The sequence below is a fragment of the Equus asinus genome, chromosome 14 (assembly GCF_041296235.1).
Source record: "Equus asinus isolate D_3611 breed Donkey chromosome 14, EquAss-T2T_v2, whole genome shotgun sequence".
In the NCBI taxonomy this organism is placed as follows: domain Eukaryota; kingdom Metazoa; phylum Chordata; class Mammalia; order Perissodactyla; family Equidae; genus Equus; species Equus asinus.
In genome coordinates, this window is record NC_091803.1 from 24,259,028 (window position 1) to 24,274,377 (window position 15,350).

A 15,350-nucleotide genomic window follows, 5' to 3' on the forward strand; every position below is an offset into this window, starting at 1 on the left:
AGAGTTAGAGTCAGTGTAGGGCACTTGCCTACATCATAGTGAGAGTGAGAGTGAGGGTTAGTGTTAGGGTCAGGCTGAAGGCCTGGTTTAGTTTCAGGGTAATTTTTAGATTCACAGTGAAGTTCAGAGTTGCAAGGATCAGGGTAAAGGTCATCACATGGTGAGGGCCAGGGTAAGGTAAGGTTTAGGGTAATGGTCAAGTCAGTAAATATGAGAGTGAGGGTCAGGATCATGGTTAGGTGAGGATCACATTGTAGTTGAGATTTAGAGTCAGCGTAAGGGGTCAATTTGATGTCACTACCAGAGTCAGCTTCAACATTAGAATCTGGGTAAGGGTGATAGTGAAGTTGAAGATAAATGTGAGGGTGAAGGTCATGGTCAAGCACAGACTCTGCATGATAGTCAGGGTCAGAGTGAACATGAGAATTAGTGTGTCTAAGTGAGGATCAACGTCAATGTCAGAATGAGCATCATGGTCAAAATCAGGCTGAAGGTCACGGTGAGGGTCAGAGACAGGTTAGGGGTCAGTGTCAGCAAAAGGGTGAAAATTGGAGTCAAGATGAGGATGAGTATATATTTCAAGATCAAAGACAGGGTGGTGATCATTGTGAGAGTCAGGTTGAGGGTTAAGGTCAGGGTCATGACAAAAGTGAGAATGAGGATCAGAGTTAGATGGAGCATCAAGTAAGGGTCAGGGTGAGGATGAGGCTCAGTGTCATGTTTACGTGAAAGTCTGGTCAAGGTAAAATCAGGTTCAGGATCTGTGTGGGTTCAATGTCCAGTAAATGGTTTGGGTAAAGTAAGTGTCACAGTGAGGATCAGGGTCATGGTCAGGTTCAGGGTCACAGTCAGTATCATAGTGAGTGTGAGGGTCAGGGTCAGAGTAAGAGATAGCATCAAGTAAGGGTGAGGGTGAGAATGAGTTTCAGTGTCTGTTTCAGGGTCATGGGTGATGATTAGGGACAAGAGGAGTGTGAACATGAGGCTCAAATCAGGTTCAGGGGAGGGCTGGGGCAAGTGTCAGGGTCTTGATGAGGATCAGGGTCTGGTTAGCGTTAAGATAAAGGTCAGAGTAAGGGTCACGGTCAAGGTTAGGGTGAATGTGTCAGGGTCAGAGTAAGTATTAAGTAAAGGTCAAGATAAAGATGAGATTCATTGTAGAGTGAAGGTCACAGTCAGGGTGGTTGATTGTCAGCACCATAGTAAGGGCCAGGGTCAGTGTGGTGATCATGGTCAGGGTCAAGGACAGTGTGTGGGACCAGTTCAGGGTCATGTTGAGGGTGAGAATCAGAGTCAGTGTTTGTGTGAGCATCAGGGTCAGAGTCAGGCTGAACATCAGAATCACAGTCATGGTCAGTGTTAGAGTGAGGTTCAAGGTCATATTCTGTGTAAGGGTCAAGGTCGCCTTGAAGGTCAGAGTCAGGATAGGAGTTAAGGTGAGAGTCACAGGGAGATGGTGAAAGTAAGGTCAGAGTCAGGGTGATGATCAGAATTAGATTAAGGTGGAGGATCAGGGTCAGGATCATGGTAAGTTGACTGTGAGGATCAAGGTCAGAATGAGCATCAAGTAAAGGTCAAAATGAGCATAAGATTCAGCAACAGTTACAGTGTCAGGGTCAGGGTCAAGGTGAGAGTTAGAGTCAAGATGGATGTGAAAGTGAGGTTCAGGGTCAGGGTCAGTGTTCAGGGGAATGTTGAGGTGAGATCAGGGTCAGGGTCAGGGTTTGGGGGAGATAAGAGCCAAGTTAGGGAGCCGGCCCCATGGCTGAGTGGTAAGTTCCCGCACTCCGCTTCGGCGGCCGAGGGTTTTGTCGGTTCAGATCCTGGGGGAGAAAACGGCACCGCTCATCAGGCCATGTTGAGGTGGCGTCACACATGCCACAACTAGAAGGACCCACAACTAAAATACACAACTATGTACTGGGGGGATTTGGGGAGAGAAAGCAGGAAAATAAAAAAAGATTGGCAACAGCTGGTAGCTCAGCGGCTGATCTTTAAAAAAAAAGAGTCAAGTTAAATGTCAGTGTGAAGGTTAGCATCATGGTGAGAGCAAGAGTCACAATGAAGATTACTATCAGCATAGGTTGTAGGTCAAGGTGAAGTCACAACTGATATCAGGGTCAGGTTGAGTGTCAGCATCAGGGTAATGCTCAAGGTCAGTGTACGGGACAGGTTCTAAGTTAGGGTGATGGTGAAAATCAAAATTTGTGATTGGGTTGCATCAGTGTCAGAGTGAGGGGGAGCTTTAGAGTAAGAGTCTTGCTCAGTGTCAGGGACAAAATTAGGTCTGTATCATGTTTGGTGTCAGGGTGAGAGTCAGGGTCAAAAGTCATCCTCGGGTCAGGGTCGGCATGAGGGTAACTAAGTCAAATTTAGGGTCAGGATGAGGGTGAGGATCGATATTAAGTTCAAGGTCAGGATAAGTGTCGAGTTCATGGTCAGCCTTAGAGTGAGGGTCATATCAAGGACTAGATAAGGCTAAGGGCAGGGTAAGGACCAGGATCAGGTTAAGTGTGAGAGTGAGGATCAGGTTCATGGTGAAAGTAAAGGCTAGGGTCAGGGTCAGGGTCAGTAAAGGTTCAGAGTTAATACGACTATAGTATCTGGGTCAGGGTCAGCTTCAGAAACAGGGTCAAGGTCAGGTTATTTTCAGTGTAGGGTGATCATCAGGATCAGGTTCAGGGTAGGGTCAGGTTCGAGTTGAAGGTCAATTTCAGGTAAGGCTCAGGGGACAGAGGAGGTCAGAGTCAGTGTCAGGTGACATCCAAGTCACTTTTGAGAGATGGTCATGGACAGGATGAGGATGAGTGTGTTTTAAAATGTAGGTTTTCTTATTATTATTCAAGTATGATGAGGCCAACAGATCAGGAGATGATTACTATTGAAAATATAGTTTGTTACAGTTTCCAAGAGGAGGGTGGCATGCCATGCCACACAGGGCCACATGGGGAAACACCGGGGTTGGTCAGGAAGCAGAGGGAGTAAGGGGAAATCATAGGCTTTATTGTGGCTTTCGTGGTAAGGAATGGGCCAGGCAGGGTAAACAATCTAAGCACTGGCTAGTTTAAATAATTTCAGTAAGTTCTGGAGTATAAGAGTTGTCCCAAGTTGTCTGGGACCTGGCCTTGGGATGATTAGGGCAGAGGAATATTGGCCAAGAGTGTAAGAGCCTTGTGAAAGCCCAGTAAAGAAGGTAGCGGGGAGCTTTGGGCTTTGGATTGGTTGGTTTACATATGAAAGGTATGCTACAAAGGAAGTCACTTGCTATTTCTAGGAATTAGCTAGCCCGGGGAAGGGCAGTGCCCCACAGGTCAGCAAGGTTCCAAGATGTCAAAGTATCATAAAGTAGAGAAAATAAAAACCATGATGGTGAGGATTAGGTTCAGGACAAGGTTCTCAGGGTGATGGTCAAGGTCATGGTCAGGTTGAAGGTTGAACTTGAAACTGTTCAAGTTGAAGATGAGAATCAGAGTGTCTATGTGAGGACCACGTTTCAGAGCCAGTGTGGGCATTATGGTCAGAAGCAAGGTGGAGTGATAATCAGGGTCAGGATAGTGGTTATTGTCAGGGTCAGTGTGAGGTATAGTTTCAAGGTCAGGGTGAGGATGAGAATTAGAATCAATGTCAGGATGAGCTTCAGGGTCAGGGTCAGAGTCAGGATGATGATGACACTGAGGGTCGAATTTGGATCATACTTAGGAGAGTGTGAGGGTCAAAGTGATTGTCAAGTACTAAAGGTTAGGGCAAGGAGGAAGGTCAGAATCAGGATCAGGGTCAGAGCCAGACAGATTGTCATTGGAAGGGTCAGTGTGAGGGTCACCATCAAGGTCATGGTCAGTGTGTGGGACATCCACATAAGCGAGGGTGAGCACCTGAGTTAGTGTCAGGGTGAGCATCAGGGTCCAGTCATGGTAAGTGTCAGTGTTAGAGACATGATCAGTGTCAGAGTCAGCTTGAGAGTCTAGGTGAAGGTAAGTGTCAGAATTGGGTGAGGGTGAGGGTCAGTTCAAGGTCAGGTTCATGATGAAGATCAGATCAGTGTCAGGATGACAGTGAAGATGAGGGTCAGGTTTACGGTGTGGTGAAAGTAAGCCTAAAGTTCATGGTTAAGATCAGGGTCAGAGTCAGGGTAAGGGTCAATGTTAATTGCAGGGTCTTGGTGAGGGTGAGGTTCACAATCAGGGTCAGAGTTATGTTCATGGACAAAGTGAGGATCAAGGTCAGTTTGAGTGTCAAAGTGAGGTTTTGGTTAGGTTGACAGTCAGGTTAGGTGAAGTTCAGAGTATGGGTCAGGGTCAAGGTAAGTGTGAGGGGGAGGATTATCTCAGGTCTAAGAACATGGTAAGGATTAGAGACAGTTATTTTTAGGGTAAGGGTCAGGGTGTGATTCAGAGTATGATGTCAGGTTCACTGTCAGGAGAAGGGTTAGAATCAGGATCAGTGTCAGGTTCAGGGTAAGGGCCAATGTGAATTGCTGGGTCTGGATGAAGCAAGAGTCATGCTCAAGGTCAGGTTGAGAGTCACTGTGAGGGTCAGAATGGGAGTCAGTGTCAGAGTCAGGATGGGGAGTCAGGAGTGTAAAGCAAATGTTCAGAGTCATACTCGAGATGAGGGTCAGGCTCAGTTTCAGCATGAGGATCAGGTTCAGGATCAAGGTAGGGTACCAACCTGGGCCAGGATAAGGGAGGGTTAGTGTCAGGGTCAGGGTGAGAATCTGGTTCCGGTTCAGCACAAGTCTCAGATTCAAGGCAGTTTCAAGGACGTAGTGAAGGTACATGTGAGGGTTATTGTAGAGTTAAAGTGAAGTCAGGGTCAGGGAGAAGGTAATGGTCAAGTCAGGGTAAGTGGAGAGTGAGCATCAGGGTCAGGATCAAGTAAGGGTCAAGTTTATATTCATGATGAAGGTTATGGTAAGGTTCAGATTCAGAGCCAGGGTGAGTGTCAAGTTGAGAGCTGGTATAGCATTCACTTCAACATTAGGGTCAGGGTCAAGGTAAGGATGCAACTGAAGATAAATAAAGGTGAAAGAGAGGGTCAGGGTCAGGTACAGAATGAGAGTCAGGGTGAGAATGAGAGTGTCTAACTGAGAATCAGGATCAGAGTCAAGGTTAGTGTCGTGGTCGGACACAAGGTGAGAGTGAGCATCAGGGTAATGTTCAGGTATAGAATAGAGGTAGTGTCAGAATGAGAGAGTCAGAGTCAAGGTAAGAGTGAGTATCTGCTTCAGGTTCAGAGTCATGGTCATGATCATGTCTAATCAAGCTGAGGGTCAAGGCTAGAGTCATGGAAAGGGTGAGTGTGAGAGTCAAGGTCAGTGTAAGTGAGCATCAGGCAAGAGTCAGAATAACATAGTGGTTCAGTGTCAGAGTGAAAGTCAGGGACACGATGAATGTCAGGGTAGGATCAGCATCAGAGTAGGGTGCAGGTCATAATGAAGTCACAATCAGGGTCAGTATCAGGTTGAGTGCCATGTAATAGTCAGGGTCAGTTTGAGGGTAAGGATCAGGGTCAGTGTGAGGAAGCAATTCAGGGTCAGGGTGAGGTTAAGAATCAGTCAGTGTCAGGATTAGCATCAAGGGGAGAGTCAGGGTGAGGATTAGGGTCAGAGTCCTTATAAGTTTCAGGGTCGGGGTGAGGTTCAGAGTCATGTGAGGTTAAGGGTAAGAATCTAAGTCAGACACAACATCAGGCATGAGGGTCAGAGTCAGGTTTAGGGTCAGGGTGCTTATGCACAGCAGGGTCAAGTCAACTTTGGAGTCACTGTCTAGGTCAGGATATCAGTCAGGGTCAAAGTAATGATCAGAATCAGGGTCAGGTTGAAGATCAAGTTCAGTTTAAATTTTGAGAGGTAGGAAGTTTAGAGTTACTGTTGGGGTCATTTCATGGTCAGAATCAGTTTGAGGGTCAGGGTCATTAAGAGGGTGAAGGTGAGGTTCAGGGACATAGTAAGGGTCAGATTCAGAGTCCAATTCAGGGTCAGGATCAGGTTGGTCACATGCACCATAAGGTTCAGAGTAATGATCAGCTTGAGGGTCAGTATTAGGGTGAGCATGAAGGTCTTGGTCAGAGTAAACTTGAATATCAGTGTTGGGTTAGATTCAGGTTGAAGGTCATATAAGGGTCAGGGTATGGATCAGGTGTACAGTGAAGTTCAAGGTGAGGGTCTGAGACAGGTAAGCTTCAGGGTTGAGGCTAGGGCATGGGTGAGGGTCAGTTTATAAATGTCACATTCTTGGTAAGAGTCAGGGTTAGGTTGAGAATGAGTGTCATGGTCAAGATTAGAGTCGGAATTAGGGATAGAGTGGGGTTCAGAGTCTTCTTCATGTTCATAGTCAGTGTCTTGGTGAGAGGCAGGTTCAGGGTAAGGGTAAGGATCAGGTTGAAGGACAGGGTCACTGTTAGAGTGAAAGTCATTGTCAAGAAAGCTTGAGAGTTAAAGTTAGGATCAGCATGCCAGTGATAGTAGCGTCAGGAATAGCTGCAGGGTCAAAATCAGGGTGTTCGTCAGCGTCAGATTGATAATCCAGGTCAAGGTGAGGGTCAGGTTAAGTGTCGAATTCAGAATCAGAGTCAGTGTGAATGCCAGGGCCTGAGTGAGGGTCTTGATCGTGGTCAGTATGACGGTGAAGGTATACGTCATGGTCACAGTCAGAGTCAGGGACACGCTGAGAGTCAGAATCAATGTCATGGGTAGGGTAGGGTCATAGTGAGGGTCAATTTCGGGTAAGAGTCAAAACAAGATTCAGGCTGGGGGTCAGGGTCAGAATCCGGGTGAAAGTTAGGGTCAGGTAAGGTTCAAGGTTTGGTTCAGCATCAGGGTCAGTGGGAGGGTGAGAATGAGAGACAATGTCAGCATCAGGGTCAGGTCAAGGGTGTCTATCATGGACAAGATCAAGGTCAAGTGGGACTGGGTAGGTGGCAGGGTCAGAATGAGGTTAAAAGTGAGGTTCAAGTTCAGAGTCAGCCCTAGAGTCTGAGTCTCTGTCAGAGTGAGGATAAGGGCAGGGTTATGGCTGTAATACTTCACCGTTTGTTTACAATCTTATTTCTTAGAATTAATTCAGGTACTGCTGTCGAAGCAAAAGGAGCATTATTCTTCCTGATAGTTCTGGTTAATTTTTCTGCAGGAACAGTAATGGATTTGGGGTGCTCACTGTCCCAGTAATTTTAATTTTATTATTCAGACGATCAGATCCTGATGGTTCACACTACCAATCTCCAAAAAATCAAAATATTCCAAATTTTACTTCTTTGTAGATTTATGACCAGATGCTTGGGTGATAGGAACATACAGTGCAGTTTAACAGGTTTCTGTCCTAAAAAAATGTTTTGCAACTTCTCAGTTTCATACAGCTTATGGAATGGTTGGAATGCAATCTAGATGTTGAGGTTCCCATTCCACTGCAACGTATCTGATAACTGGCCGTCTTCCATCGTCTGAGCATTTGAGAAACGGTTAGCTCGCAGCTCCAGGGCTGGAGCGTTCCCAATTTATAGAAAGTTTATCTTTGCTAACTGAGTGAAAGTGGCTTCTGACCATTCTTTTCAGCCACACTTCATAGAGCAACAGAAGAAATCTAATACTTTCCTCTATGATTCCTCAGTCTCTCTGCTCCACCCACGCACAGCAGTCCGGGCCTTTTCGCAAATGTAAGGCTGTTTACTACTGTCCCACCTAAGCAAGCACTGGGTCCCCATTAACGGGCTAAGATTTCCTGAGGAGGCCCTAGCTTCTGCCTGGGCCACCAACCACACCTCAGAGGACCTTGGTGGCTGGTTCCTTGGGAGGCTGACACTCTCTTGCTGGTCTGGGGCCTCCTCAAGTTTGGAAGGATGGTCCGGGGCACTGAGTTCGTTCCCTTTGGACCCTGAACCAGACTACAGAGGCCCCAAAACCAAAAGTCGGAGGTGGGAGTGCACAGATCGGAAATGAAGGCTTGGTGGAGGTTGGAACGAGAAAACAACTTCTCTCAGCCCCAAACCTTTCCGGCTTAAGATGTAACAGAAAGTGACCAGAAGAGCGCCCTGCCACCTCCCTTCACGTGCTCCACCACCATTCACAGCATCCGATTGGCGCGCCCTGCCTCCTAGACCTGCCCCTCCAGCCCCGCCTGCGCCCACTTTCCGCCTCGAGGCTGTCCGTGGAGATAGCACAGCCAGAGGGTCTCTCCTGATTCTCCCTAACACCTTCATTTCATTTTTCATAAAGCTCATGAGCCTGGCCTGGGCCTGGTTTCACCCTAGAGCCCTAAAATAAGGAGGCTTAGGGTCTAGAGGTCGAAGAGAAAGGAGGTCTCATCTGGGAATGACAGGAAAATGTTGGGGCAGCAGGGAAGGTGGGCAGGAGTCTCTGCTTCCCAATCCTGGGATCTGCGGATGAGGGATGATGGGGCCAAAGGTTTTCCCGTCTGAAAAATAAGGGATGTGCTGAGTGGTTCCAAAGATCCCTTCCAAGTCTAAATCACAGCGCTACTCCAGGGCGGGTATTCTGTGGTCGTCTTTAGAGTCAGAAGATGCTATAACTTTGTCCAAGCTGGGGCTAAGCGCAGGGGATTGTAAAATTGAGGTCAGTGGGCTCTTGATTCACCTAGTGTGGTATGAAGAAGACTGGGAGATTTGCATCAACTTTCTACAGACAAGCATGTCACAGGACCACAGTTTCAGAAGAGCCTCTATCTCCCTCTTTTTTCCTACCATCCCTCCCCCTAGCACTTTTTCTTTAGTCTCTGCCTGCTTGGCCCCTCCTTCAGCCTATTTTAGTACTGCTCAGTGTTACTGCTACCTCTTAAAGCTGCTAACCTCTGCTCTAAAGAATGAAATCTCCAAGATCACATCTAGGAAGCAGGGCTGAAGGAAAAGGGACCAACTGCCTCCACAAGTCAGGGACTGACAAGCAAAGAAGAGCCCAAGAGCCAGGAAGACCAGCAAAACCAATAGTCCTCTTTATTGAGTGTCAAGGTAGAGTAACACTATGAAAGGCAAAGCGCCCAAGGACTTGAAGAATCCAGAGGCAGGATTGAAGGTTTCTTGGAGATGCAAGCCTGGGTCTCTGAGCTAGGAGAAAGGCCGTGGGTGATCTGAGTGCTCACAAGGACTTCAGGAAGGCCCTATATTTGTCCAGGAAAGGGGCAGACAGGATATTCAGCTCTTGCCGAAGTTCCTGCAGAGCCCTGTCCTTCTCTTGCTGCTCCCCCACCACCTGCCGCCTGTAATAGTTGATGTAGAAGTTCACCCAGTCATTCACCACGGTCACCATGGCCTCTTCAGAGACAGGAGGATCAGAGAAGACCTGCGGGTAGGGGAGATTTGCCCAGGGAGAACGTGGTCAGCAATGTGATTCAGGAATAACCCATAAACTCTGACATCCTCTTTTCTCTGGTTTGTATTCCCTGTCTCTAATTATTTCCCTCAACTCCACCATTACTCTCCCAGCTCCAAATTTTTCTCCCTTCTCTGCCCTCACCCACCCCCAGTACTCCAGACTTGTCCTTTGAAATGGAGTACCTGGGCTTACCTGCTGATTTAGCAGAACATTAAATTCCTTAATTGCTGTGGAAATGAGATCCCTGTTAGCCTGAAGAAGGGCCATCTGCCTGGTTAAAGAAAGAGACAGAATTTAAGTATCCTTTTCCCTCATCCCTGGGTATTTCCCCCAATTCTCTTACTCCCCTTAAAGATCCCTGGTGCCCTGCAGGGCCACCTCCCCTCCAATACCTTTCAAATCCTGCCGTGCTCTGAGATGACGTTTCTCCCAGGTTGGCTCACCTTCAGGTCCAAGAGCACAATGTATGTCTCACTCACACTTTTCAGGATATGTCTGTCCCTCGGTGCCAAGCTAGATGTAGACAAGGAGACAAGTGCAGGCCTGAGAGGGAAACGCCCTGCATCTAGGACCTGAGGGAGGGTGATAGGTCAACCAGGGGAGGGGAAGGAGGGAGAGGCTTCCCCGAAGTTAGAAAGATAGCAAGGCCAAGAATAACAGATAAGTGGGCAGCCCCAGGAAACCTTGCCTTCTGCCCCACATCCCAGTATCCAGGCTCCAAATGATAACAAAACTGACTAACAGTATGATGATATATATCATCATAGATGATATATTAGTAGCAGCTTACATTACATTTATCATTTGTGCCAGGCACTGTTTCAAGCATTTTAAGCATCAAACACCTTAATAGGTATTTATCCTTATTAAAAAATCCTATTAGACAGGTGCTAATAATAGCTAGATTTTGTAGACGAGCCATCTGTAAGACGTGGGGACCAGACTCTACCAGGCTGCACGCCACAAGAACAGAGACACATCTGTCTGTTCTCTACCATATCATCAGGTACTCAACAAAGCAGAAATACTCTTTTTCTTCTTTTTAAATATTTTCCTAATGTTTTCTATTTTTGGTAGATGTTTTTCAAATTTCAAAATCACCACATACTAATTAAAATAAATGAAACAATACAAAAGTGTGCACTGAAAATGATCATTTTTGCTTCCTCCTCCAACAAAGTAACCAGTGTTAAAAATGTGTGAATTTCCTGTCACATCTTTCTGCATTCAAAAACCAATATTCATAGGTACCTATACACTCACAGAGGTTTCATTTGCTTTTTTGTTTATAGCATTTTCTTAATTAACATGCAGCAAAATTGATTCCCTTTTGGTATATAATCTATGAATTTTAATATATAGATTCACATAACTATTACCACAATCAGTATAAAGAACATATCCATCACCCCAAAAAACTCCTTTGTGCTACCCGTTTGTAGTCTTCCCCACTCCCATCCCTAAACCCTGCCAACCACTGACCTGTCCTCCATCACTGCAGTTCAGTGTTTCTGAAGATGTCCTATAATGAAATCGTACAGTCCTTTGAGACTAGCTTCTTCCACTCAGAATAATACACTTAGGGTTCAGCCAAGTTGTTGCAAGTAAAAGTAAGTTGTTTCTTTTCATTGCTGAGTGTGCATCATGCATGCATAACAGCTTGTTTATTCATTCACCCACTGAAGGACATCTGGATTGTTTGCAGATGTGGCAAGCATGAATAGAGCTGCTGTAAATATTTGTGTACAGACTTTTGAGTGAACATGTTTTCATTTATCTAGAATAGAAAATATTTGTTACCACTAGGAGAAATAATTGCAATACAACCTGACAAAGAACATGTATACAGAATTCATAACAAACGCTTATAGTTCAATAAGACAGCCCAGTTCTTTAAATGGCCAAAGGATTAGAAGAGGCACTTCACAAAGAAGATATACAAATAGCCAATCAGCACAGGAAAAGACATTCAACATTATTTCTCATCAGGGAAATACAAATTAAAGCTACAATGTGCTACCACTACAATGACTACAATTTTAAAAGACTAATTAAGTGTTGATAAGGATATGGGACAACTAGAATTTTCATACATTGCCAGTGGGAGTGTAAAATGGTACAAACAATTTGGCAATTTTTTACAAAGTTCAACATACACTTACCACATGATCCAGCAATTCCTTTCCTAGATGTTCATGAGACATGAACATACATGTCTACAAAAATACTTCCATGCAAATGCATATGTTCACAGCAGCTTTATTGATAATAACCAAAAACTGGAAACAACCCAAATGTCCAATAACCAGTGAATGGATATACAAATTGTAGTATATTCATACATTGGAATACTACTCAGCAATAAAAAGGAATAGACTAATGGTACTCACGACAACATGAATGAATCTGAAAATCATCCTGAGCAAAAGGAGCCAGACATAAAAAACTATGTACAGTATAATTCCATTTCTATGAAATTCCAGAATAGGCAAAAATAATCTATAGTGACAGAAAGCAGATCAGTGGTTACCTGAGATCAGAATACAAAAGTGGAAGTTAAAATGCAAAGGTGCCCAAGGGAATTTTTTTGGATAATGAAAATATGTATCTTAATTACGACAAGTATTTTCATACACTGTTAGTAGGAGTGTAAAATGGCAAGGCGTTTTAGACGGATAATTTGACTATACTTGTTCAAATTAAAATACGCATAACTTTCAACCCAATAATTCTGCTTTGGACTCTATTTGAAAGAAATATTCATATTCAGTGCACAGAAAGGCCTGTACAAGGAATTTACCATACCCGTTTGTAACAATGAAAAGGCAGAAACAACCCAAAGTTCCATTAATATGGAGAATCTTTAAAGAAACTATGGCACATTCATACTATGGCATGACATGCAGCTATTAAAGTAAATGAGATAAATACATATGTGCTGATATGAAAAGATCTCTAAGACAATGTTAAATGAACTATAGTCAGAGCAGACTACCCCAGGCTGCAAGTATGGAGGATGGGAGTAGGGATTAAATATAAAACTATGTATTTCTCTGTGTGTGTGTATATGTGTACGATGGTAAACAATAGTTACGTCCGGGGATTGACTGGTATTTGATGGGAAATGGAAAGAGGGATAAATGTCAAGGGAGAATTTGACCTTATCTATCTATGCTATTGTTTAAATTATTTAACAACAAGAGTGTATCTTTCGGGCAGCCCCGTGGCCGAGTGGTTAAGTTCGCGGACTCGGCTGCGGCTGCCAGGGTTTTTGCCGGTTTGGATCCGGGGCGCGCACATGGCACCATTCATCAGGCCACGCTGAGGTGGCATCCCACATGCCAAACTAGAAGGACCCACAACTAAAATATACAACTATGTACTGGGGGGACTTGGGGAGAAAAAGCAGGAAAAAAAAGAGTGTATCTTTCTATTATTTTTATAATTCTCAAAAAGAATACAAAAGAAAAAAGAAAGAAAAAAGATGGTGTAGTTCTAAAATCATCAGCCTCAAATATGAATCCTGCGTCAATGCCTAGAAGAGTAGCAGCTGCTCACTAAATATTTGTTGAATGAATGAATAAATGAATGAATGCTTTTGCCATTTTTCAGCTCTGTAACCTTGGTGAAGTCACTTCACATATATAAGCCTCAGTTTCCTCATCTGTAAAGGAGGAATAAAATGCCTACTTTACAAGAAGCTATTGAGAAAATAAATTCGTTCCCTCCACAAATAGGTACTTGGCACCTACCTTGTGCAAGGCACTGGCACAAGGCGCTGGGAATTTATCAGTGCCAAAGATGAAGCGCCTGTCCTCCTGGAGCTTATGTTCCAGTGGGGGTGGTGAGAGGATGATGAGGGACGAAGTCTGAGAGAGGGCAGGGCCCAATCTACAGAGCTTTGTGGGCCATGACAAGAAGTTTGTGTTTTCTTTTTTTTTTTTTTAAAGATTGGCACCTGAGCTAACAACTGTTGCCAATCTTCTTCGTTTTTTTTTTTAATTGCTTTTTCTCCCCAAATCCCCCCAGTATGTAGTTGTATATTTTAGTTGTGGGTCCTTCTAATTGTGGCATGTGGGACGCCACCTCAACATGGCCTGATGAGCAGTGCCATGTCCGTGCCCAGGATCCAAACAGGCAAAACCCTGGGCCGCCGAAGTGGAGTGCGTGAGCTAAACCACTCGGCCACCAGACTGGCCTCTGTGTTTTATTTTCAAGTGTGAAGAAAAGCCATTGAAGGATTTGGAGGAGAATGTTCTTCCATAAAAGTAACAGGAAGCCACTGAAAAGTTTTAAGTGGGGGAGTTTTAGGCTGCATGGAGAGTGGACTGTAAGGGGGCAGGAGCAGAAGTGGGGAGACCAATGAGGATGAAGTCAAGGAGACGTGCAGCTGGGAGTATCCTGCCCAGTGTTTGGTATACCATCGAATGCAGGCTACCAAGAGGTCTCATAGGGTAGAAGAGGGACCATCACTCATCTCTTTGTCAAGCCACTGATCTGGACACTGAAGCCACAAAGAAGTGTATGATACGTCCTTGTCCTCAGGCACTTACAGTCCACTTGGGAAGATAGGAAAGAGGTACCTAGTAAAACCATATACAAACTGGGCTAAATAAGTCCTACAATGAACAAGGGTCTCTGAGCAGGGAGAGGTCAACTTGGACAATGGTGGTCAGTAAAGCCAAGAAGGTCCTTAAGTAGCATGACCATATCTCTCAGTTCACTCAGGACAGCTCTAATCTATTATCCCAATGTAATTATTAATAGTGCCTCCTTTAATGACACTCTCAAAAATCTTGATTTGGACAATAAATTATATGGTGATGCTAGTCATGAGGGCCATTTGACCTGCCTCATATGGAGCAAAGGGCCTCACATTTGAATACTTGACATTAACCCCAAATAATGGCCAACACTTAAATAGCATGTACTGTGTGCCAAACATAGTTTAAGAGTTTTCCACATATGACTCATGTAATCCTCATCTTGACACTATGCGTTAAGAATTAGTATTATTCTCATTTTACAGATGAAGAAAGTGAAGGACAGAGAGGCAAGAAACTTGCCCAAAGATCTCACAGATACTAAGTGACAGAACTAAGGCCCTCTGATGGAATTCATTCATAGAGGTGGGCCTCCGAGTTCAATACACTCACAGAAGCTAACATTTAAAATATTTCATGTTTCTAAACCCTTCAATTTTTCACTCTAACAGGAAACTCAAAATTTACCAAAAAAAAGAAAAGAAAAGAAAAAAGAAGTGCCCAGTGTCTATCTCAGCCTCAGAGAGACTCTACAGGTCTCAGATAAGATGAGGTGGAGTAGAAGGGTGTTCCAGGCTGAGGAACCAGGATATTTTATTTTCTGATAAAAAGAGGGCACTTTTAGCAAATTTCTACTTTGGAGTCAGTACATTGCACTAGATGGGAATGAGAAAGGGAGAGAGGGAAAGAGAAGAAGGGGTGAGTTGGGAGGGAGAGAAACATTCTGACTTTAGACTCTCCCCCCAACTTCATGGACCATCTCCCCCACTAAACACACAAGAACTTCTTGCCTATTTCTCTTGTTTTCTGACACTATTAACTGCAATCCCTTGATTTTCTCATCCTCAGATGTCTTTAGGTTCCTTTGAGAAATAATACTCTTTCAGTCTTGGGGAAGGCTGAAGGACAGAGAATCTCTAGTGGAGGGCCAGAGGCGCCCAGAAGAAAAACAAAAACAAACAAAAAGGGAAGCTTAACAGCGCCTCAGGGATCACCTGGTCCAACTTCTCCTCATGTGTTCGTTCGTTCATTCATGAATATCTTTTAAGCACCTACCATGTGTTACGTAGCGGAGATAAAATAAGGAGTAAAATATAGTCCCTGGCCTCACAATAAAGAAGGCATCTAAGAAGCAGAGAAGGACACTGACTTGACCAAAGTTACACAGCTAAAAATTCTGTGGCCGCACCGGGTCTCGAACACAACAGTTCCCTAGGGACGCCCTTTTTCCTTCTCCCCATAGCTGGAAGTTGTAGGTCCTAGGA

General features: G+C 44.6%; 1 protein-coding gene across 1 annotated transcript; it reads right to left on the bottom strand.

Annotated features, from left to right (window-relative positions):
* Nucleotides 1–8,916: 8,916 nt before the first annotated feature.
* Nucleotides 8,917–15,241, bottom strand: AHSP (alpha hemoglobin stabilizing protein). The gene is made up of 4 exons (XM_044747118.2): nucleotides 15,142–15,241; nucleotides 9,715–9,835; nucleotides 9,515–9,593; nucleotides 8,917–9,289 (listed from the first exon to the last, which is right to left on the bottom strand). Exons 3-4 carry the CDS (start codon nucleotides 9,587–9,589, stop codon nucleotides 9,086–9,088), a joined length of 279 nt encoding a protein of 92 aa, XP_044603053.1. The 5' UTR covers nucleotides 9,590–9,593; nucleotides 9,715–9,835; nucleotides 15,142–15,241; the 3' UTR covers nucleotides 8,917–9,085.
* Between the last annotated feature and the right edge of the window lie 109 nt (nucleotides 15,242–15,350).

Bases quoted from the DNA above. Each gene is read 5' to 3' on its own strand.
- AHSP (XM_044747118.2), bottom strand. From the start codon at position 9,589: ATGGCCCTTCTTCAGGCTAACAGGGATCTCATTTCCACAGCAATTAAG. The intron at 9,290-9,514 runs GTAAGCCCAGGT...CCCTACCCGCAG, and splicing joins ATGTTCTGCTAAATCAGCAG to GTCTTCTCTGATCCTCCTGT.